The 23,347-nt window shown below is 36.4% G+C and overlaps 2 protein-coding genes across 4 annotated transcripts in view; both read left to right on the plus strand.

Moving 5' to 3' along the window:
* IPO11 (importin 11) overlaps window positions 1-19,031 on the plus strand; it is a 94,295-nt gene extending 75,264 nt beyond the window's left edge. For all 3 annotated transcript variants that reach the window (XM_084305406.1, XM_084305407.1, XM_084305408.1), the window contains 3 exons: window positions 9,605-9,700; window positions 10,737-10,821; window positions 18,678-19,031. In XM_084305406.1, coding sequence (XP_084161532.1) covers window positions 9,605-9,700; window positions 10,737-10,821; window positions 18,678-18,842 — 346 coding nt within the window. In that variant the 3' untranslated portion in view covers window positions 18,843-19,031. The remainder of the gene's footprint in view (window positions 1-9,604; window positions 9,701-10,736; window positions 10,822-18,677) is intronic.
* LRRC70 (leucine rich repeat containing 70) lies at window positions 204-2,695 on the plus strand (the record flags this gene model as incomplete). Its single annotated transcript, XM_084305556.1, has 2 exons — window positions 204-294; window positions 762-2,695. The coding sequence occupies exon 2, from the start codon at window positions 773-775 to the stop codon at window positions 2,693-2,695; it is 1,923 nt and encodes a 640-aa protein (XP_084161682.1). The 5' UTR covers window positions 204-294; window positions 762-772.
* Window positions 19,032-23,347: the final 4,316 nt, after the last annotated feature.

Raw genomic sequence — 23,347 nt, forward strand, 5'->3', positions numbered from 1 at the left:
TGGTTTTCTAGAAACAAACAGTTGAGATTTCCTTTCCAACAATGCTTCTGAAGCACAGATAAAATGACTTCCTGTCTGACAGTTTCCTGTATCCATGGCAACCTCAATTTAACCACTTCTTTCTTAGTTTCCTGAGTGAGCAGTTACAAATCCAGGGGAAAAACGTGAGAGTTGTAGCACGGGACAATAGTGCTTTTACTAACGTTTCGCAGATGGGTATAGTCAGTCAACTGGTAACAGCCTAACAAACTGCAAAACAAGTAAATAACGGAAATAATGAACTTCAGATTTGGGGTAAGGAATTGTTTTTGCTTATTTTGAATGTAACACAACTTTATTAAAGGAAAATTCAAGTTAAAAATGATCTACAAATGAAAGGAACAGTGTTTTAGTTGGCACTTTTACTTGATTGCTATTGAAAAAGTTCCTGGTCATTTTTAACTGTTAAAAATAAATAATAAGCAGTAACTTGAATCTACTGGAATCCATTATTTTGGCAGTTTTTATGCTGCAACTGGTTACATATTTTCCAGCTATTTTGACAGCATATTTGTTTCACTGTTCATTTACTTTGCAATTTGTGTCTATGTAATTCAAAAACATTATACTTAAAAGATTTATTTTGAAAAAGATTATTTGGCATCACAAGGAGAGTATATGAAATAACCATTTTGAAAGTAATGCCTGTATTTTTTAAAAAATATACAAGTAGAAACCATAATTTCAAATGAATAATATTCATATTTTTTTATCTCTACTAGCGAAGTCAGAGATGAGTGAGAAGGACAAAGACAGGGATATGTGTGGACTACAAAGTTTTCCACGCTGCACAGGAGCATTACCGTATCTCCTTAATGGTTTTCTTTTGCTGCTCCTCCAGAAGGAGGTACTTGGCTGTCCAGCTGTTTGCCAGCTCTGCACAGGAAGGCAAGTTACCTGTCGTAACTTGGGTCTTTCAAGCATCCCCCGGAACTTCCCCAAAACTGTAATTCTTGTATACCTCAGTGGGAATAATATATCGCATGTCATTCCAAATGAATTAACAGGTCTTCAGAAGCTTTCTGCACTTTACATGGATAATTCCAGTATTTCATATGTACACCCAAAAGCTTTTGTGGAACTCTCTAATCTGTGCTACCTGCATCTAGATAACAATAGTATTAAACGCCTGGATCCAGGAATCTTTGAAGGTCTTTCCAATCTTCGTTATTTATACCTTCAGAATAATCAAATAGCTTTTATTTCCAGAGGATTATTTAGTGATCTCCTTTCTGCTAGATATTTAACTCTTCAAAGAAACCGCCTCAGTGTCCTTGGAAGTGGAACTTTCATGGGAATGATAAGTCTTCAAACACTTAATCTAGCCAATAATAAGATTTCACGGATATCAGATTCAGCATTTTATCATCTTGAAAACCTTGTATATTTGTTCCTTGAAGGTAACAATTTAACACTTGTGCCATCAAATGCCATTGGAAGGCTCAAAAACCTTGAAAGACTTTCTTTGTCTCACAATCCTATTCGGTCAATACATCGTTTTGCATTTAAAGGACTTAACAAGCTTAGGTATTTGTCTTTAAAAAGTGTAAAGCTAAAAGAGATTTCTGTAAATGGTTTTTTTGGATTAAATAATCTTAGTCAGTTAATCTTAAGTTATAATGATTTAGAAAATATAAATTCCAGCACTTTTACTTTATTGAACAATTTAATATATCTGCAGTTAGACAGAAATAAAATAACCAGTATTGGTGATGGTACCTTTGAAAAAATGGGACAGTCACTTAAAATACTCAGTTTAGCATTTAATAATATTACAGAGTTGCAGCCTGAAGTGCTCAAGCCCCTAGTGTCTTTAACTCACCTACAGGTGAACTACAACCCTTGGAACTGTAGCTGCAAAATGCTTGGGTTGCTGAACTGGCTAGCTTCATCTCCCATTTCTGTTAAAATTCACTGTCAAAATCCCCTCAGTATGCGTGGCAGACCTTTGCGTTACATTAGGTGGACTCAGTTTGCAAACTGCAGTAGCCCCACTGCCAGCCCAGAAGCAGCCTGGAATCTAGGATCTACAGAAATCCATCACAGCCCTACCACTTTGCTGATGGCATGGCATAAGGTACACAGACAGAACACATTGGAACAGTTTGTTAATGTGGATACAAAATATGTTACTTTCTGGGAAGGAACTACAGCTACATCTGCTAACCCTTTGCCTTATGAAGAAAATGCTGCTGAAATTCCATCACAGGCAACTACATTATCAATATTACCAGTAAAAATACCAGCACGGATTATACCTGTTAACAGAACTGTAGAAGGAAAAGGTTTATTTCCAACAGATGCTGCTCCTGTATCATTAGAAACATCTGTACTTTGTACACAACAGGTTGAAAAGCTGAATCAGGCTTTTGACATTTTGCTAGCCTTCTTCATTCTGGCTTGTGCTGTTATCCTGTTCCTAACCTATAAAATTATTTGGTTTAGACAGAAACTAAAGGTGCTGGAAAACTCAGGGGAAAAGAGAATAGAATATTATGGTTTTTATCAGCCTGGCAGATACAACATAACCAACCCAGTGCAGTCTCTAACTGAGAATTCAGTGGGACATACAGAACTGGACCAAATTAGGTTGCTCAAGAGAACAGCACCAGAAAGTCAGGCACAGGTCATATTGTTTGAACATTCATCATTGTAATTAACCTCATTTGATTTTTTTGTGTGATCTGAAATTCCAATAAGTCAATAACTCAATTTTCTTAAAAAAAAAAAAAAAATAAATAAAATAATAATAATAATCTTTCACTAATGAAAATCATCTAGTTGATAGAATTGTAGCAAATGGTGTAATTTCAGTTCTGCATCATCATTTGCTTGCTGAATGTTGTTTTTTTTATTAGATGTCATTTAGTTCTGACATGGATAGGTGTATTGTCGTCTTTCCTTGTTGTAAGATTATTTCTATGATTCAAATATGTATGCAGTAAAAAGTATATTGATTTATTTTGCAATATTTACTGGTATTAAGTTTCTGTAGAAATTGCATAGATAACTTGAAGTTAAGCATAAGTTTTTAGCAGGATCATGGAGGCAAGAAATGCAGGAGAGTGGGAAGAGAACAATGCTTACTGTATTTATTCTAAAGCATAGTTTCTGTTCTGCCTCCATTAATCATCACAGAGAAAAATGTGAGCATATTTACAGCTAACGTGTTGAAACTCTTAATGAAAAAAATGTAAATGATACAAAATTTGTTCATATCTGACATTCTAACATACAAATGTACATTCAATCTGTATAATGAATATATTAAAAAGTGATTTTTTTTTGTGTGCATCTGTATCATTTTATGGTTATAACTTAGCTAATAGGGAAGCTAAATTTCTAGTGGATTGAAAACTTGAACAAGTTTATGATGTCTAGGGTAATGGAGTTGGTTAATTTTTGTCTATAAATGATTCTCATCTATATAGTAAAATTTCAGAGTGTCTGGCTCAACAAGGGGTATAAACAGAATAAATCTATACTTCATGTATATGATTATAGCTGGATTGCTGAAGATAGTTATTTTTGTGATGTATATTTAGAAATGTAAGTTCTTCGAAGTATGTTTTCTTAGTGACCTTATTTTATTAATCCCCTTTAATGATGGATATTATGTTTGTTTTGCATTTATTTTAACACTTATTTAGGATATTAATGTTCTATTTACATTACTGTTAGGTTTACTGTTAGGTTACATCTAGTGTGTTGTGGTTGTGTTTTCAACCTGAATTTGTGATTTTTTTCCTTGTTTCTCCAGTAATTCAAGTTTTATTCAGGAAGGAGTCTAAAAAATAGTCTCAAAATGATCCAATCCAGTAAAATTTTCAGCTGTGTACCTGTTTTTGTAAATACTGTTTGTCTTCAGGTATGCACCTTAGAGACTAAAGTCACTCGATTTATCAACAGCACAATTTAAAGGGAGATCGTTTTGCACAGTGAAAAATGGGGAGCAATATTTTAATAGTCAAGATGTTGATTCAACTTCGTACTTGCATAGAAGTATCTTGCTGTTCCAAGGTCCAGCCTGGAGACCAGGACTTCTCCAGATGCATAGGACTGCTGCAGGGTTTCTTGATCCAGACAGCCTTCCTTCTGCCAGTGTAGCTGATGTGTATGGTCACGTTGTTCCACTCCCTGTCATCCTGTTTGTACATCTCCAGTGCATTTCCAGGAATGACAGATACTTTCTGCTGCCAATACAAATATAGACCTTGACTGTACTTGTATGGGTGTGACAGCGGAAGTCTTCACTGTGTGCTTCTATTGTTGTTTGCTACATGTTTTAATTCAATGTAATACAATCTCAGTTTCATTGAGATTAATTTCTGTTGTATCACATATTTTATTCTAATCTACTGCGTAACACATATACTTTCAGTTTATGGAGCACTTAATTCAGCTACTTGAGCAAAAGCTTAAACTATTTTTGGTTGCATCAGTAGAAACTGCTTTATTTAGACTCTTCTAGTCAGATATTAATTAAATGTAACATGCAAATATCTTTTAAGAAAGGAAAACACTGACAACTCTTAAATTATTTATGCTTAATTATTTTTATGGCTAAGTAATTTTCCTCTTTAGTCCCTTTTTGTTACTTTCTGCCTTCCCTATGTAATTCCTTGTGATAAATGTTAATTTTGTTGCTTTTTCTTTTTTTGGTGACTGTGTGTGATTCCACAGTGCTAGGTTTTGTAGTTTTAAGTGCTGTATTTCTGAATTTTCAATTTTATATGGACGTCTTCAGTAATAATGGACTTTATTAGCACCCAGGTGGTAATTACAGTCAAAACTAGTTAATGTGTCCATATAAGAGGACTTTTTTTTGAGAGAATGGATGAAATTTGAGCAAAACGAGCCCAATCCTCAAATCTGTGAGGGGTGGGTCTTCAGTTTTTAGGCTCTGTATTCCCTGGCTGCTCTCTGCAGAAGACTGGTTTCCTCTGAATGTGTCTCCTTTCCACCTGTAGGTGGAAAGCTCCTGTAGGAGTTATTTTTCAGGCATGAGTCTCACAATCTACAGGGGTGGAGTGTAAAAGGATCTTTTAAGAGCTGTCTGGAAGGAGTATTGGGGCAGTTGAAACCATCTTCTGGAGAAGAGTCATCCTCTAGTATCTGTCTTGCTAACAATTTTGTGTTTCACTGTAGCAAAGAATTGAGAGATACATTGTGCATCTGCCGGGAAGTACCCTTGGCAGTTAGCAGCTTTTAAAGTTAGGTGTTCCTACTAGGAAATAGATGCATTCATGTACACGTGTGATTTGTATGGCTTAATTATTTAAATCATTAGGGAACACATTGAGAATTCTCTTTAGTGCCTTCCCTCATGAAGCAAAATGGTCCATAAGTTTCCACTTAATCACAGTCCCTTACTAGGTTCCAATTTGTAAAGTTCATTGTCACATTTACAGTCAGCCATAGGATTACCCTGGAAATATCATTTTATATGTGTCATTACCATTTTAGGAGCTTCATAGCACAGTGCAAATTCTAGGGGAGAAAAAAGGATTCATTTACATTGCTCATAGCATGTGTCTAATCTCCATTTGTCCCTTCCTACCCTTTCTACCTCTTCCCCTGTCTAATGAAATAAGAATAAAGAATTAGTCTTTCTCAAGTGCACACCACTAAAGGTATGAAATGAAGCTTCTCCGTTTCTTTTTAGATGTTTGCTGCTTCATCCTGGCAAACAGAAAAGCAGAAAAAATGTCTGGAGGAGAAGGGTGTGTTTTCCAATGAGAATTTTTCCTCCCTGGTAGACTGAGGAAGATGTATAGCAGACACAAGGACCATTTTATATACTTATATAGCAGTTGCACCACTAAGAATTTATTATGATCTGTGTTTTGTTAAGCTGATGGTAAAACTTTTTTTTACAGTAGCTATGTAAATGAAATTCAAAATTCTGAATGTTTGTGTAAAACATTCAGATAATGAGATACTAAAAATACTAAAAAGAAAACAAAACAAAACAAAAAAAAAACCAGCTGAATGAGCTGGAAGTGTCAAACAGAATGAGAAAGGTATATTACTACTTTATCGCAATATATGTGGTCTGTTTTTTTCCTTTGCAAAAAGTTCAATATTTTTATCTGACAGAATATGCAAACTTTTGAATGTGAACAATCTCAAATCTTTCATTTAAGCTACCCTAAATGTTAGTGATGTTTTTTCACTAGAGACAAAGTGATTTTTTTAGATGGTGTAAGAGATCTTTTTTATAATAATAATAATAATGAATGTGTCAGTTGCATCTTTGGAACTGGATACTAGACTGATTAGCTTCTACATGGTTGTCAGTTAGAATCTTATAAACCTGGTTCTGGGCCTGTCTCTTGATAACTCGTGCTGCTTACCAAGCTAGCTGTTGTCCCCATAATTTAGAAAACCTTAGGGTAGATATAAACCATACCATTATGCTGTTCTTTGTTCTGCTGCTGAACTGTATTGGATGCAGTTGAAGGGGCAGACTGCTTAATTACTGCCTTCCTCCTGAGCTGAGACTTTATTATGAGCAGTATCAACAGTTCAGTTTTAATCTAAAATACAGTGTCCTTTTCTTTTCTGAATCCACTCATACAACTTCCCAACGTGTTTCTTGACACAACCTGTAGACATTTAAAAAGATACTTCATTGGTTTACAAGGCTATTTCCTCCTTGTCTATGAAAATGAGGCCTAATATCTCATTTGTATTGTCATTGAACTTTAATCCAGGTTTGATTTTTTTTCAAATCACAGTAAACATAGGCCCTTTATTTTTCCCTCATATGTGTTTTACGTTATAAAAACAGTATTATTTAATGATCATATACTTGATAAACATTGCAGTGAGTCTCTGGTAGGAAGAAACTTTGTCCCATTTCAAGGGAAAAAGGAGAAGGGGGGAAAGAGAAGGTACTAATTTCACTGAAAGCTGAAGGTATCAGTCATGCTATTTTGAAAGATCTTCTGTATTCTGTAGTATTGCTGTCCTCAGAAAAAGAAAACGTATAGTTAAATTTCTTGTATTCACTGCAGAAAGAAGTAAAACAACATTCCTAATTTATTCCATAAATTAAATATACCTTTTCCAAGTAAAGGAAACATTGATACCTCTGTGTTTTGTAGCTAGCTATCAAGAACCATATTTTGGGTCTTCAACCACTGTCCTCAAGTTTCTTCCAGAAATGTCACAGATTGTTGGAAATAGAAGTAACTCGAAGTGGCTATTCTGTATGCTTCTTATATCAATCTGCAAGCCTGGGGGCTTGTAACTAGTGAACAGTCAATGAATACTATGTTTGCAGTAAGTTTTACATCTTTGTTAATGTAAACCCCCACCACCCAAGTAGATTGACCATAATTAGCCCTTGCAGCAGATGAAGAAGCTGTGCCTTTGTAGGGTCAAACACCTTTCTCCCTTCCCTCATCCCCAGTTAAAATTACAAAATTATAAAATATCTCTGGCAATTAGGCATTCTTCATGAAGCTTGAAAGGAGCAAATACAGCTACTGTGTAGCTGATAGCAACCTGTACTGTTAATTAAAATAGTGTATGCTTACAGAGCATAGCTTGCTCCTCCAGGGTGCAAACTGTTCTTGGTTGAATTCCCCAGGTTCCTGTTGAAATAAATGTGAGGACAGCTGTTTCCTTTCTCACAGTGGAAAATACCAAGCTAATGGGGGATTTTCCTAGATAAGTGTTTTCTACAAAGTATGAGGCAAAAGAGCTTTAATGGGAGGTGTACTTTGTTGGAATCTCTAACTCAAATGAAGAAATCCCTTATCTCTGAGGCCTTATTCCGCAGGCTGCTAAATAGCCTGTGCTTGTTTTCTCAGAGGTCTGCAGGCTGTTTGCTTTCTTCTTTGAATGAGGTAGTGAATCTGTTTGTAAGGGAGAAAGCATCTTTCAAAATCTAAACGAGTTATAAGAAACCAGTCTGAAGGAAAATTGAGTCAGTTTTCATCCCTGAGAATGCTGGAGTTCTAGGTTTCTTCATGCAAAATTCAGTTCAATTCCTAGTATTCGACTGTAGCCAGGCAAAAAGAAATAATCCTGTGAAATCAAAATGGTCCTGAGCTGAATCATAATCTTATCAAAGCAAATAGAAAAGACAGGTTTTGTATGCTTAATATTCTAACTTTGTACCTATTTTTTTCCAATCTATTGCTCTGTAGTCTGTTTTATAACTTTGTATGTCTGAAAATGAATTTATCAAATAGAAGTAATGTAAAAGTAGCTGTATTTTTATCCAGTCTTTCAGTTTTGATCATATTGTAAATATGAAAATGGAGTGAAAGAATATTAAAAGAGTTGACTAAACAGTTTTAAGTAACACATTTAGAATATAAAGGATGAAACTACCATGAACACACTTAGTGTTCAGTATCATTAAACATATATGAAACCTGTTTGCTTCTGTATAATAGGCACCAGCTGCATCTTTTGGGGAAAACTAAGTCTGAAATTCCAAAATGGGGCTAATACAATGCTTCAGCCAAGAGCAGTGAACCAGGAAAGCTGATGTTTACCATCACCAATTAGACTGCTTCTTTGCTGCTTATAGCTGGAAACTTTGCAGTCTTTCAGAGAAGAACATTTCTTCACTTGCAATGTGCCTTAACCCTTTTGTAATTCACAGAGCAGGAGTTCAGGCACTGATAGTCAAGCCCAAAATAGTAGGGAAATCAGCAGAAATTTCAGCAATCACAGCTGCTTTCTTTTTAACTGGAAGTTGGTGGCAACTATTTTCACAGTGAGTCTGGGAGATTGTGGTTCTGTGCTTTTCTTATGCTACAGGCACTCTTTCTCAAGGCAGAAATAAGTGTCTAAAAGTAGTGTCTTTTTGGGTATATGGGGAATCCAGCTTGGCCTTTAGCTGCAGAAAGGAAGGTCCTTTTTTTTTTTTTTTTTAAAGTCCCTGACAGTATCTGACAGCCCTTTTCAGTTGTCTTAAATAACGTGGTATTTCGAGTGACAAGAGATGCCTGTGTTTAAGCAGAGATGAATCCTGTCCCCACCTTTCTAGTTAAGAAAATTGGCTGCTGTGGGTGGAAACAGTGGAAGTTGAAAGAAATATTCATAAAGCTGAAGAGAGAAGATAGCAGGGGAGTGTACTGGCTTTACACGCTGCTCTTTGCTCAAGAGTTTGCAGTGTATGTTTTTCATCAACTCATGATGGAAGAAAATGTGCAAATGTGTTAGGAAGATAAACCACTAATATGACTCCCTGCTCATTTCTGGAGTTCTATGCAATTATTTGCAATTATTTTTAATTTTAGTTTTCAACAACAGTATGCAACACTTCATTCTATTTTTTTTTAAAGTCAATGTTACTTGCATCTTTTGGTGACTTTAGGTCATTTATGTAATCAAAATAAAAATCGAATTAGCTGCTTAATAGCATGCTCAGCTAAGCAGTAAGTAATGAAATCACTGCTCACTAACTGTGCTTTACAGTTATTGAGCAAATTTCCTGTTTAATTCCTTCAGCTAAGTCACTTTCCTGTTCTTTTTCAGTGTTATCCAAGATAAATTTTGTTCTTTTTCAGTGTTATCCAAGATAAATTTTGTTCTTTTCCAGTGTTATCCAAGATAAATTTTGTGGTATCATCCACGTTACATTGGAAGGGCTCTATGATGTTATGACTGAAGATCCTGAAACAGGAACATACAAAGAGTAAGTGGAAAATCTAATTTTTGCGTTGTGTTTTTTCACAGAAAAGCATGAATGTAACGAGAAATGTCTGCTGATTTTGTTAATGCTACAGTTTTGTGTATGTGCCACTTTTATTTTCATACTGGCAGAATGCAGAGTGTTTGTATAGCGCTCACCTGGAAAGATTGGGAAGTTCTAGTTAGGGACAGTAGATTTGATATGTTACATGTTTTAAACCCACTTGATCTGTTTTCTGTATGCAGAAACACATTTTTAAGCAAGAACTCGAGGCAAAATAGACTTTCTTTTCCTGAGGCTTGTTCTTTTTGAATATAATTTCTGAATTGATCTGCCAAGACAAAAATGGCTAGTCTTGATGAAATCCACTGCAAAATGAAAGTACCTGTTCACTTAGATAGATTAAGACCAAGTTTACTATCTATAAATCAATTTTGAAGCATATGTATTAAACGTTAGCATAGAAGACTAGTTGCCTAACACTACTGGAAATTATTAAAAAAAAAAAAAAAAAAGATGCAGTCTAACAGAAGAGATGTCCATCAGCAGTAAATTTGATGCCATGGAAACTTCTAAATGGAAACTTCTAAATGCAAGCTTTTTTTTAAAGAGAAATAGTCATAATAATAACCTACTGTTAAATGCAGTACTGATATAAAAATAAGTACATACATGCTGCCATCTATGCACTAGAAAATGGCCAAGTTTGGTTGTCTCTCCCAAACTTGAATAGGTTTTAAATTGGTGGCTAGTTTTCCAACTGTTTCAACAAACATCAGTTACGACTTTAGTCAAATTTTTCAGAAGTTACCATCTTGGCAGAGGAGAGAAGCGTGTTTCCACTGAAGGAAAGTCAAGTGAAATTTGGCAGCAGTCATCTGACTAAGCATTAATACTTGTTATCTCCACAAGCATATATTACCTTGTTAATAGGTATTGACTTTCAAACTTCCTCCTACCTGTCCTGTGTTTTTAAAACTGCTTTAAAATAAATTTTAATTGCAATGTGTACTCAAACTATTTTTATTCCCATTCTTAGCTGCATGTTGATGTCTCATTTTGAGGAGCCCAAAGTTACAGAAGATGAGGAACCTCCCACAGAACAAGACAAAAGGAAAAAAATGGTAAGTTTTAGATCTGTTAATCAATTATAGAACTGATTATGTAATTCACTTGTATTAGACTAAATTACTTGGATTTGGTTCAGCTGTTTTTCTTAGAGAATTCATCTCTTGAATCAAAAAAAAAGAAAAAGCTCTGATGATGAGCTTTGCAGCCACAACATTTATGCTTCTACATTCCTTTTGAGAATTAGAAAATGTTGCCAAAGTAAACATCATCTGCTCACAAAATCTGGACATTGTAAAATTGAGATGCTTTAAAAATGGTTTATTGAAAAATGCAAGAAGATGAACCTTACTGATATGTCACAGCGGGCCAAGTTCATTGCAGAATTATAGTATTCACTCCTAGGAATTGTGATGTTTCTTTAGGTACATATCTAATCTAGATAGATAATATGTATATCTATGCAGGTATCTACATAGATAAATCTGATAAGGATTTCATACATTGAAATAAAATATATACACATATCTTGAGATATATACATAGGTATTTCTATTGAGATAGCTCAAGATACAAGGCTCTATATATTCATATCTGTATGTATAGACTTATACAAATACATATACACTGGATTTAGTAATCAGATTTTAAAAACATCAAGTGAATTTTTAAATACAGTCCTTCCATTTTATTAGCATTCTTCAAATATACCCACATTTTATTTCTCTCTAGCTAAAGTTTTAATAAATCTCTAGCCAAAATTCTATTAAGTTTGTAGTTACAGATTGACATTAATAGTATTGTATGCATTTAGAAATTTTAACTTTGTAGATTTAATATGGATTACCATTGTTGGGGTTGTACAAGAGAAGTAAAAAGGGCAAAGGGCTCATTATTTTATGACCAGTATCATTCTAACCTCCTGAATGATTCAGTGCAGCAGTAGTGTTGATGAACGTAGTCGAAACTATACTATAATCATACAAAGTTCATTGGACATTTGGATAATAGTTTTTGTTTGTGTTTAAAGAGAAATGTTTGTGCTTGGCTAGTGAAGAGCCAGAACTTGTAAGGACATGGCAAGTCAGGTGTTAATTTACATGGGAAATATTTTTTAAAGGAAGTGCTTGTGATCTTTCCTCTACTGTTTAACGTTCAACCTGAACACAGTCAGCCTTTGTGTCTTTGGAAGTTTTACATTGAAGACATTATACACAGACATTGCAGCTTCCTCTGTTTCTTATTTCATAATATAGATATATCTATTTCTACTGTTACCATGTTTTGTAGGTTCCTAAGTATTATTAAAATCCTTTGTTTTTCTCATTTCAAGCCTCTGTTGTAAGAATATCTTTCTTTGTTTCACTCTTCATTCTTGTACTTAAATGATTATTCCTGATACACTTCAGACTTGAGCCTTCTCTACTGTCATTTTTTTCAGCTAATGTGTTTGCTATATTCTTACTCTGTTCTCTGCAATTTCTCACAGCTGTTAAAGCAAGGAAACTCTAGCTGTTAGGATTGTCTGCTAGAAATTCATTCTGAATTGCAGCTGAAATTAGTCTATAAATTTTTCTGGATGGTGCACAAGTTGAGACTTCTCACAAATGTTTATTTCAAATTGTCCTGCTTTCAATAGCACAAATGATGCAGATGATTTGGTTGGTTTACTAGTAGTAGGAGTGTGCCAATCCTGGTTATTATGTGATACTGGGCTTTTAAAGTGCAACTAGCATTTGATTTGCAAAACTGGATTAAAAACAAAATATCACCAGGGACCATACCAATCCACCTGCACTGGAAGCTTTTTCCTTTATGTAATAGCATCAGCACACACATTTGTTGTGATGCGGTAACAAATACCTCTGGTGAAACAAAGATGTGAACAGACATTAGTAGAAGTCTGTGAAAACCTTTCACATTGTCCATCTCCATTTTATAATCTGAGATCTTTGTTAAATGTAAAGGACATAACACAACTAAAATAATTTTTCCAGTCTTTCACAGTCTGAAGATACTAACCATCTTGGTAAATATTTCATGTCCACCACTCTTGCTTTTTTCAGTATCAGCGTTCATCTTTAAACTGAAGAGATCCTTTCAAATTCTGGAAACCTTGTCAAGAAAAATTTAACTCAGGACCAAAAAACTTTTAGAGTCTTATTAGATTTTTATTACCCATTCTTGTATTCTAAATTGACTTTGCTTGTAGTGATTAGATCACTGATTGAATACTGGATGATGTATAATAATGTATTGGAAATTGTATGATTTTTGATGGTGTTGTCTAAAGTTGTTGAGGAGAGAGATCCACCTGACAAAAGACTGATTTCAAAAAAACTGATAATTCTGCAGAAAGTCTGATTGTGGCAAGTGGATTTTGGAGGTATGGGGTATGTTTTTTCTCCAGACCTGTGTACTGCTTTTCCCATTCAAACTGCTTTTTTCAATCAGTGAGGTGGAAAACTTGCTTTTTGAGTCCAGCCTTAAAGTAGGCACCTGTGTCCAGATTCAAGATCAATTTGTAAAGTAGCTATATTAAAACGCTAGTCAAATTGGGTTTTTACTCAGCATCTTAAAGCAGATTTCAGTAACATATGTTTCCTTGCCAGAATTCTGCTGCTTTTGTTTAGCTTGCTGTTCAGGTGAAGAAACTGTTGGAATTTTCTAGATTTTTTTTTTTATTATTATTATTTGCAAGCAGGTACTTCTTGGTCTTCTCTGTATCACAAGTGTTTCAATCAAAAAAAGTCTAGCCACACAGCTAGGAGCACAACATACATATATTAATTCAAAGATTGTCCCTGACCTCGAGTTTAGAGAAAATAGCCAGTGTTAATATTAATATAGCTGTTTGAGCCGGACTCATGTTAGATGCTCAGTGCTTATCAAGCCAGAGACTTAGTTTTCAAGAGGACAATTGTTCCTTGAAAAATCAGGTAGAATTGGCTGAAAACATCTGAAAGGTTATCTTTTAAACCAGGTACTATTATAATTTTGTCATAACAAAAGTAATTTATAGACTTGATTATTGACTTCCACTGTTAATGTTGAAGGACCTTTGTTTTAAAATACATATGCATAGGGGTGTACCCGAATACCTTGGTGAAATTCTGTTATGCTCAGGGGAGACTTCTACCTGAAGCAGCATTTTCTGTGGTGTCACAAAACGAAATATCAGAGCTCAAGTGTTTAGTGTTCTGCCAAACAGATTATTTTGCTTTATTATTCAGCTGAGATTGCAGCCGATTGTTTAATATTATCTATAAACTAGTTAACTATAAACTATAAACTAAGGGGTTTCATTTTTGTTAGTTCTGAGTACAAGTTCCAAAAGTGTAAAGTAGTAGGAAAGCAAATTTAATTTACTCAAAATATTTTTTGATGTGATGATCTGAATGAAATCAAATTAGTGTATTTAACTCCTTGAATTTAAGTCAAAAGACTAAGTCCCATATGGCTTAGAAACATTAGCTGGTAGTTATGACAGCAAGCATTAATCATACTACAAAAGTCCCTACTGGCTTACAGTGTTGCTGCATTGAACAGATGGTGGGAGATATTTATGCCTGTTGCAATAACCTAAACAAATTTTGATACAATTACTTCTCAGTAGTATTGCAGAGATTATTCAAAAGATTTTTGGAATTGCTGTCTGCCACCTGACAAGTGCTAGTGTGTTAGCACCTCAAAGAGATACTAGAGAGGACCAGTATAATTAAGAGATGATAGCAAGAGTTCAGATTTGAAGTTCCAATGAGCTTTGCAAAACTATGCAAGGATTCAAACCTTGTATTTCAAAAGAAACAGGACTTCTGTCTGGAAATTGAAAAACACCATTTGTGTTCTAGAATAGCATTATATGCATAATTGTATTCCAAAGCTTGTGAGAATTAGGAAAAAAAAAATGGTCTTAAACTGGGGCTTATTAGTGAACATTGGTTATAAATATTAGAAGCTTTTTTTTCCAATTGACTTGGAAGTCTGTTTCTTCTTTGTTTTCACCTTCTTTTTCTGTAGACATCAGGGAATATACTCTGTAAATATGAAATTGTTATGTGGAAGAATTTTTTTTTTTAGAAGAATAGAACAATTAAAGCTGATATTTTCAGGAAATTGTTCTGTCTTCACACATAAGGAGTACTTCAGTGGAGATTTTTGGTAGGGTCACGTAAGTTACTTAGTTAACTACATCTGTGGATTATTAATTGGTTTGTGAGTAAAATGGTCGTTAACAAACAACTTTTTAGAGTTGTTTCCCAAGGCAACTGTGTAGTACATGCCATTAATGTAGTTGCTGCTCTGAGGGTCACAACTATGAGAAGACTTGTCTATTGCAGTTTCAATGCCTGTTTTTTTCTGTGTAATATTTCCTACAGTAATTTTATGCTTGACCGTTTTGAGCTATGAAACTAACTAGAAATGTGTTATGTGCTCCAAATTACAATCATTCATTAACAAAAGCAAATAGTTAGGAAACTGCTTTCTTTGCTTGGCAAGATGGTCTTTTTTTTTTTTTTTTAAATAAATAAATAAATAAATAACTATAGATTATGCTAATACTGCTACTGAAGAATATAACCTCTTGTGGCAGTTCAACACTAATGAGCTCCACCATGCTGCTCTCCCATTCTCCCTCAAAAGAGCAAGCAAAGAAAATATGAAACAAAGGTCACGTGTTGAGATAAGGACGACCCATCACTCACCAATGCTGAGCATCACAGGCAAAACAGACTCAGTTTAGGGAAGATAAATGTGAATTTATTGCCTGTTACTAAGAGATTAGAGCAGCAAGAACTAAAAGCAAATCTAAGACAACTTACCCCAACTACCCTCTCCTAAATCCTTTCTCCAAGCAGTACAGGGGAACAGGGAATGGGGGCTGTGGTCAGTCCCTGATGCTTCATCTCTACTGCTCCTTCACGGTCCCTTTCTGCCCCTGCTCCCCGTGGGGTCCCTCCCATGGATGCCGTCCTTCCCAAAACGAGCCTGCAGGGGCTGCCCACAGGCAGCAGCTCTTCAAGACCTGCTCCCACACATCCATCCCCCAGGAGCAAACTGCTCCAGCACAGGTCCCCCACGGGTGGGGGCAGCTCCCCCCAGACCCCCTGCTCCTGCGTGGGCTCCTCTCCACGGGCTGCAGCTCCGGCCCGGGGCCTGCTCCTGCGGGGGCTCTCCATGGGCCGCAGCCTCCTCCAGGCCACATCCACCTGCTCCACCGGGGGCTCCTCCACCCATGGGGGGGCTGCAGCGTGGAGATCTGCTCCATGTGGGACCCATGGGCTGCAGGGGGACAGCCTGCTCCACCAGGGGCCTCTCCACGGGCTGCAGGGGAACTGCTGCTGCCTGCCTGCAGCACCTCCTGCCCTCCTCCTGCACTCACCTGCAGCAGGCTGGCTTTCACTCATTGCTCTCCCAGCTGCTGTTATGCAGCTTTTTTTTTTTTCCCTTTCTTAAATCTGCTCTCCAGAGGCACAAACAACATCACTTGGTGGCTCGCTCTGGCCAGCAGCAGGTCCCTTTTGCAGCTGGCTGGAGCTGGCTCTGATCTGACATGGGGCAGCTGCTGGGCTCTTCTCACAGAGGCCACATCTACAGCCACCATGCTACCAAATCCTTGTGATGTGAACTCAATACACCGTGGTAAATCTGGACTATAGTAGCTGTAGTTTAGAATTTATGTTACAGTATTTCAATTTGAGAAGCTTTTGTATATTGTAGCAACCAGACTACATTTAGTGAGAATTACTACTATACAAAAAAGATTAAAATCTTACTGCAATTAGTCCTTTTCAAAAGGGGAAAGAATATGTTAAAACAAAATTGTTATACAATGTTAGGATTATAATAATGTTATTAAGTGCTATTGTTATAAAATGCTAGGAATAAGTAGTAAAAAGATTGTATTTCACCTTTGAAATGTAAAATAGATGAATAGTATAAAATGGTGGAGGATCAAAGGTTATGAAGACAGAGGTAGGAATATATAGGGAATGATAAGATTTACAACTTGGAAGTTGATGTGACCATAATTAAAAAGAAGGGCTAGCACTTTATCATGATAATTACAATGTTTTGGGGTGTTCTACTCTTTCTTTGCTTTTATTTTTTTAAACAAACCACTAATAGGCAAACATAAGTATTTATATTGTGATAAGTCCCATGTTTATATGGCTGTTTCTCTCAGTATGTCCCTATGTTTTGGCTGTAGTATTGTTTAATAGATAAGTAAACCCTAATGTATTCCACCCCCTTTTAAAATTCAAATATTCCTTTCTTTCTATCATACCAAAACAGAAGAGATTCTTATTTATTCTATTTATCTCAAAGCATACGTTACGGTATGCAAGAATTATTTCTGAATTTGCGATAAGATTTTTTCTTTAAATAAGGTTTTTTAGATGCATCCATTAATGTTACAAAAAAGACACAACTCACAGGTTGAGAGTGACCTATGATGACTACTGCTCTGGAAAAATAAAAACTCTGTATTAGGCAGTAGATATCTGTACTCTTACTGGTGAAATGATGCATCTGTGTTCAACCTCATTTGTTAGGCCAGGAAGCATATTTAATAAGGCATATTTTTGATACTGCATTCCCATTGATACAAATCCCCATGTGATGCTAATTGTATCCCATAGCTTGTAGTCAGAGAAGAATTAAATGCCATAATTCCTTGTTCTGATTTAACCCAACCAAGGAATTTGATCAATAAATGTACATTACTGGAAATATCCTTTTGCCTGTAGCAAAAATCCCGTGTAATTTTCACTTAAGATTTTTACATAGTGGCTGCTAAGATAATGGTGTAATAATGCAACAGACTAGGGCAATAAACTGTGAAATAAAAAAAGTAAAATAAGGAAAGAAAAAGGAATAAAAAAAGTACAGTTATGTGCATTTAGTATGCCCTGTTTCTTTGGAAATAGCATGGCAGGGTATACAGACTCAGAAGGTTCTTTTTCAGAGAAAAAGACTGAAACCTAGCATTATATGTTGTTTCCTGACCTTCTAGCGTAAATAGTAGTGCTGTTTGGTTTTGATTCTAAGATAGCAGAAGCTCATGCATCTGCAGTGGTTTTGTTATTATATCAATATCCTAATACTTTTTGATGCTGCAAGCTCTAGGTGTCCTCACCTCCCCATCAACCACCCTATCTGTATCCGTAGCCAGCCAACCCCTCTCTTCTGATTTCAAAATCGGTCTTCTATCAATGTAGCCCTTATATTTACTTCTTCTGCAGTTATTGTTTAAAATAGACAAATATTCTGTTGCTCCCTGCCTAAAAGAAATTTGCATAATTCAGATGGACAGATTGTTACATAAGTACTGCTACTGAAGAAGTGTCTACTCTTTATGCATATGAACAGTTTATTTTAGCTATTGACCTAACACCTAAATATTGACCTAATTGTAATTATGGTTTTTATTTCCAGATCTTGTTTGTCATATAAATCTAGTGCTGCACTAGTTGAACTAGTTTGTTTCCTTACTAATAAAATATAACTGATCATAGTTGATACGCTATCTAAAGTGCTTATCATAATAACACATCTGATGTGTTTCTTAGAAGTTATGGAGAATTCATTCAGCAGAATGAATTTCAGCAGAATGTATTCAGCCGAATTCATTTCAACAAAGCAGCTTTGAAATTGTTGTATCTTATAGAAGGGTGAAACTTTACAACAGGCTGTGTTCATGGTTTGAGACTATTGTTTCAAATGGTGTTAGGCTGACGTTTGCTTTTGATAGTAATTAACTTGATCTGTGTTTTATGGTTTTTCCTTTTGTTTCTCAATTAATTACAAAGAATTCTAGATTTCTTTCCTGGGCTCAGATTATTATAGAGATGAGTACTTGCAGTATTTTAAGTGCGTTCTTATATTTTTTTCCTCTTGTTTTCCACAGCTTGCACTGAAGGACCCTGTACACACTGTGTCATTGCAGCAATTCGTCTATGAGAAGCTAAAGGCACAGCAGGAATTGCTGGGAGAACAAGGTTTCCATGCACTTATGGAAACCGTGGATACAGAAGTAGTTGCACAGCTACAAGAATTTTTACAAGGCTTCTAAATAAGTGAAAACAAGATTTTGTATGTCCAATTTTCCTTTCAAAAGATACAAAAGAAAAAAAAACTCTAACCTCCTCTTGTATGGAAGAGCCTCCTGAAAGCTGAAAATAATGTGTTCACAAAGAAAAAGCAGATTTTTTTTTTTTTTCTCACAGTATGGCTGAAAGAATAAATGTAAATTGGGTCCTGGCTAGAGTTTAAAAGTGTTTCATGACTGTGAGTGATTTTTCTATGCATGACGAATGATGGATTGTGTAAGGAAGTATGTTTAATTTTTTCTGTTTCCTCTGCTGTTAATAGTAACAGGAAGTGTTTTTGATTCCATTCTGAGGAGCAGAATCTGATTTTGGAGCTGCTTTTATGCAGTGGTAATACCTTGATTTTTCAGCCTTATACTTCTTAATTGCCTGTGACAGCATTTTTCTGCAGCTGTAGGGAACTGTTTCAACAGGAAACAGTTTTTGATTGAAGTTTGTTAAACATTGTATGCGCACATAAGCCTATATATGCCTAAGATTCCAGGCTGAAGAAGTTGAATACTTCTTTTCCTTACAAAAAAAGAATAAATCCTGCCATATGTGAGTTCTCTCACAAGCTGATAGGGTTCATGTGTACTGTTGCTATTTAAGTTACCAGTCTTAGTAGAAGTGCGTCCTATGATATATTCAGGATTGAGTAGCGTCCTCTTTGTAAGATTAAGGACATCCAAAATCTATCGAGGACATTTGATTTTTAGAGCAGATCCCTTAGGACGTAGTGAGGATATTAAACCTAGAAAAATTGTAGAGAAATCTTGAAGGGAGTTGGTGATTCAAAGGCAGTGTTTTTCCCCTTTGTCATTACTGCTTATTTATTCCTCAGCAGCATAAAGTGCTGAAGGGAGGAGGGACGAGGAGAAACCTGTTTTTGTATAGTTGGCCTATGGTGACAGGACAGACTTCTTAGGTGTAATGTCAAAATGGACAGTATAAATTCTCTGTATGTGGCTGTACACAGCATGTAACTGGGGAGTCCTTTGTTCCCTGTGAGTTGTAAAAGAGTGCTGCAATTTATGGTGCTTCCAGAGAGGAAAACAGAAAAGTGTCAATTAAATTTCAGGATGATGCCTCAAAACATGTTATGTGCTATTACAGGTCATACTGTTTTCTTTACTGTTACTGACTGTTTCACAAAGCTATGTCATAAACTGAGAGAGAGGTAAGAAGGAACTTGATAATATATATCATGAGGCATACCTACTAATCCAGCAGTGTGGTTCAGTATCAGTAGTTGCTTGTTTTTTTTTACTGTATACCTATAATTTTCTCTTTGTCCTGTTACCATTTCTTGACTCCACATTCAGCCATACAAGTAGACCTGTAAAACTGTGAGTAGAAGCATTCCTTCAGGAGTGAAACATAACTTTAGCTTGAATTGTCTTAAGGAAAAAGAAACTTAGATTGTAACGCTTAACCTGTATTTGTCAAGGGGTTAGAGAATGCCAATGTATATCTGTCCAAAGATGGAGGTTTTCATTTTTCTTTATATCTGTTACAAAATTTTTCTTACTTTCTCTTGAGTTCCTTCTGTCTCCCTTTTAGCTGTTGTAACACAGTGAAGCTCTCCAGAGTTTAGTGAATAATTAATTTCAATCAACTCTGGACTGTACTTGGACTTAAAGTTGCTGTTATCCACTGCCTCAGTTCTTTTCTTTTTCACCAAAGCCATATCACTGAGATACTTTTTAATTGTTACTGAAAAGTTTGAGCCCGGTGTCAAATTCAAACAATTATCTACAAACTTGAGACTCAAATGAAACTCAAAGCTATCTTTATTAGTTACCTGGCAGCTGCAGGAATGACAGGGCAAAGCATCTCCTTTCTATGTACCTTTGTCTTTCACAACTGGTTTTGGGGTGTGGAGAAGACTCTTGCATTTTTAGCTTTTGCTTTTAAGTTCTAGTCTTCCATCTTCAAGGCTGAAGTTTGTTTGCTTGACTAAAGGATAATTAAGCTACTAGGATGGACTTCTTTTTTTCCTCAGAGTTGAGTAACTATTTAAAGATAGAGATACTTATACTTTTGATAATCCTACCAGATAACCATACTGTTGTAGTTTAAACTTGGCAGGCATCTATTACCACACAGCTGTTCATCACTGTCACTAGATGAGATGGGGGAGAGAATCCTAAAGGTGAAAACACAGGAATTCTTGAATTGAGACATTTTATTAGGTAAAGCAAAAGCTACACACACAAGTAAAGCAAAATGGAATCCATTCACTACTTCCCATCAGCAGGCAGGTATTCAGCCACATCCAGGAAAGCAGGGCTTGTCATGCATAATGGTTTCTTGGGAAGAACACCATCACTCCAAGTGTTCTCACCTTCCTCCTTCGTTACCCTACAGACGTGCTGTTATTTCATTAAAATTGCATTTGTTGTGTGGGTGTGATCAGCCCTGCTAGTTTTTTTTCGCTGCATAGCATCACTGCAAGGCCAGCAGAGCAACCTCAGGTCGGGAAACAGTACTTCTGTATCTTAAAGCACTTTTTGATAAAATCCCATGTGCAACTCCACATGGGGCTCTGATCTCAGGTGGAGGGAGGTCCTGCCACCCCTTCTCCAGACATGGATAGAAGAAAGATGGTCTCTGCATTAGGACCCTACACAGCATCTGCATGCAGTTGGGGATTGTCAGCACAGCTGTGTGCAGATGAGCCAGACCTGCTTTGTTCTCAGATGTTCAAGCCTTGCGCTGCTCCATGTGGTGAAGCATTAGCAGAAGTTTATTTTAGTGCACTGTAACTAATATTGGCACAGGCTGTAAGGAGTGATGGACATACTTTTGGCTGATAATGGCATCATAACATTGTGATTAACTTTGAGTAATACCTCTGAATTAGCATATTAATTCATTTTCATATGCGTTAGGGAACAAGTTGAATTTTTCACTAAATGTTTAGCTTTTCATCTTGAACTATTTTACTGCAAGACTTGGACTACAAATTAAAGTAATTGTCATCACTGTAACTGCTTATCTGACAACTACTATCAGCACAATACAAAACAAGTGTCTGCCAGCACTCAGTTCCATTCCAATACTGAAAAAGTGGAGAAATTTCAGCTTAAAAATAGAAGAAAAACATGTTCTGAGACAATGGGAGAACTTGTATTGCCTGTTAAGGCAATGCCAGGTTCAAATCAGGCAATATTATATGTGGTATAGCAGGGGAAAAAATCTTCTAAGATGCTAACAAACTATTTCCACTCTCCCTCCCAAAATAGGATTAAATTTCCACTAAAAGGTTGTGAATTCAGGACTGCTGCAAGCTTTAGACCCTTTATGTTGAAATTTCTGACTGCAGCTACTTGGATAAGAAAGGAAGCTGAATACAATAAAACTACCTGAAACAGAAGCCTTGAAGTAATTTCTGAAACTGTCGTGAATGAGGAAGGATTGTTGATCCAGATGCCATTTTAGCTTTATTTTTGAAATGTTTTTGAAATGGGGAGGGGGGAAGGGAGGATGGAATACAGTATAATTAAACTTCTGAGGCTTACACAGTTTATCACTTTACCTTTCAGAAGAGGCAATGTAATGGCTTTACATGTCAAGGTTTTGGTAGTGGCGGGCTGCAGAGGCAACTTCTGTGAGAAGAGTCCAGCAGCTGCTCCGTGACAGATCAGAGCCAGCTCCAAAAGGGACCTGCTGCTGGCAGAGCTGAGCCCATAAGTCATGCTGTTTGTGCCTCTGGAAGAGCACTGGCACAGGCTGCCCAGGTCACGGATCCGAGGTGCTGGAGTTCAAAAAGCTTTTGGACAATGCTGTCAGACATCTGGTCTGATGTTTCGGTGGTTCTGCATGTAGCCAGGAGTTGGACTCAATGATCCTCGTGGGTCCCTTCCAACTTGGGATATTCTATGATTCTGTAAACAAGGGGGGATGGTTTTAAACTAAAAGAGAGGTTATTTAGATTTAGTGTTAAGAAGAAAAGTTTCATGCAGAGGGTGGTGAGGCCCTGGCACAGGCTGCCCAGAGAAGCTGTGGATGCCCCATCCCTGAAGGTGCTCAGTGCCAGGCTGGATGGGGCTTTGGGCAGCCTGGTCTGGTGGGAGGTGTCCCTGCCCATGGCAGGGGGGTGGAACAGGGTGATCTTTAAGGTCGCTTCCAATCCGAGCCATTCTGACTGGCAGGATGCACCATTTGAGGAAGGGCTGGGTGGTGATCTAGGAAGTCATCTGGAAGAATTTGCATAAGGAAACTTGGCTACTGCATTGTTGTTTAGAGACAATACAGGGGGGAAGAAGGCCAGTGGAAGTACTGTTTTGTTGCAATTACTCTTCAGGCTGTATTATTCATGCTACAAAGGAAAGAATGATACAGTGCAGAGATTTTTGTTCTTCCTGTTGTGAAGTTTTTTTTGTTTGTTTGTTTTTCTCACAAGGTTTGGACCACAATTTTTCTTTTAAAATGGACCACCTCATAGTGTGGTCTCCTTTGCAAAGCTACTCATGATAATCTTTGT

Source organism: Netta rufina (genome assembly GCF_964035555.1).
Source record: "Netta rufina genome assembly, chromosome: Z".
Lineage (NCBI taxonomy): Eukaryota > Metazoa > Chordata > Aves > Anseriformes > Anatidae > Netta > Netta rufina.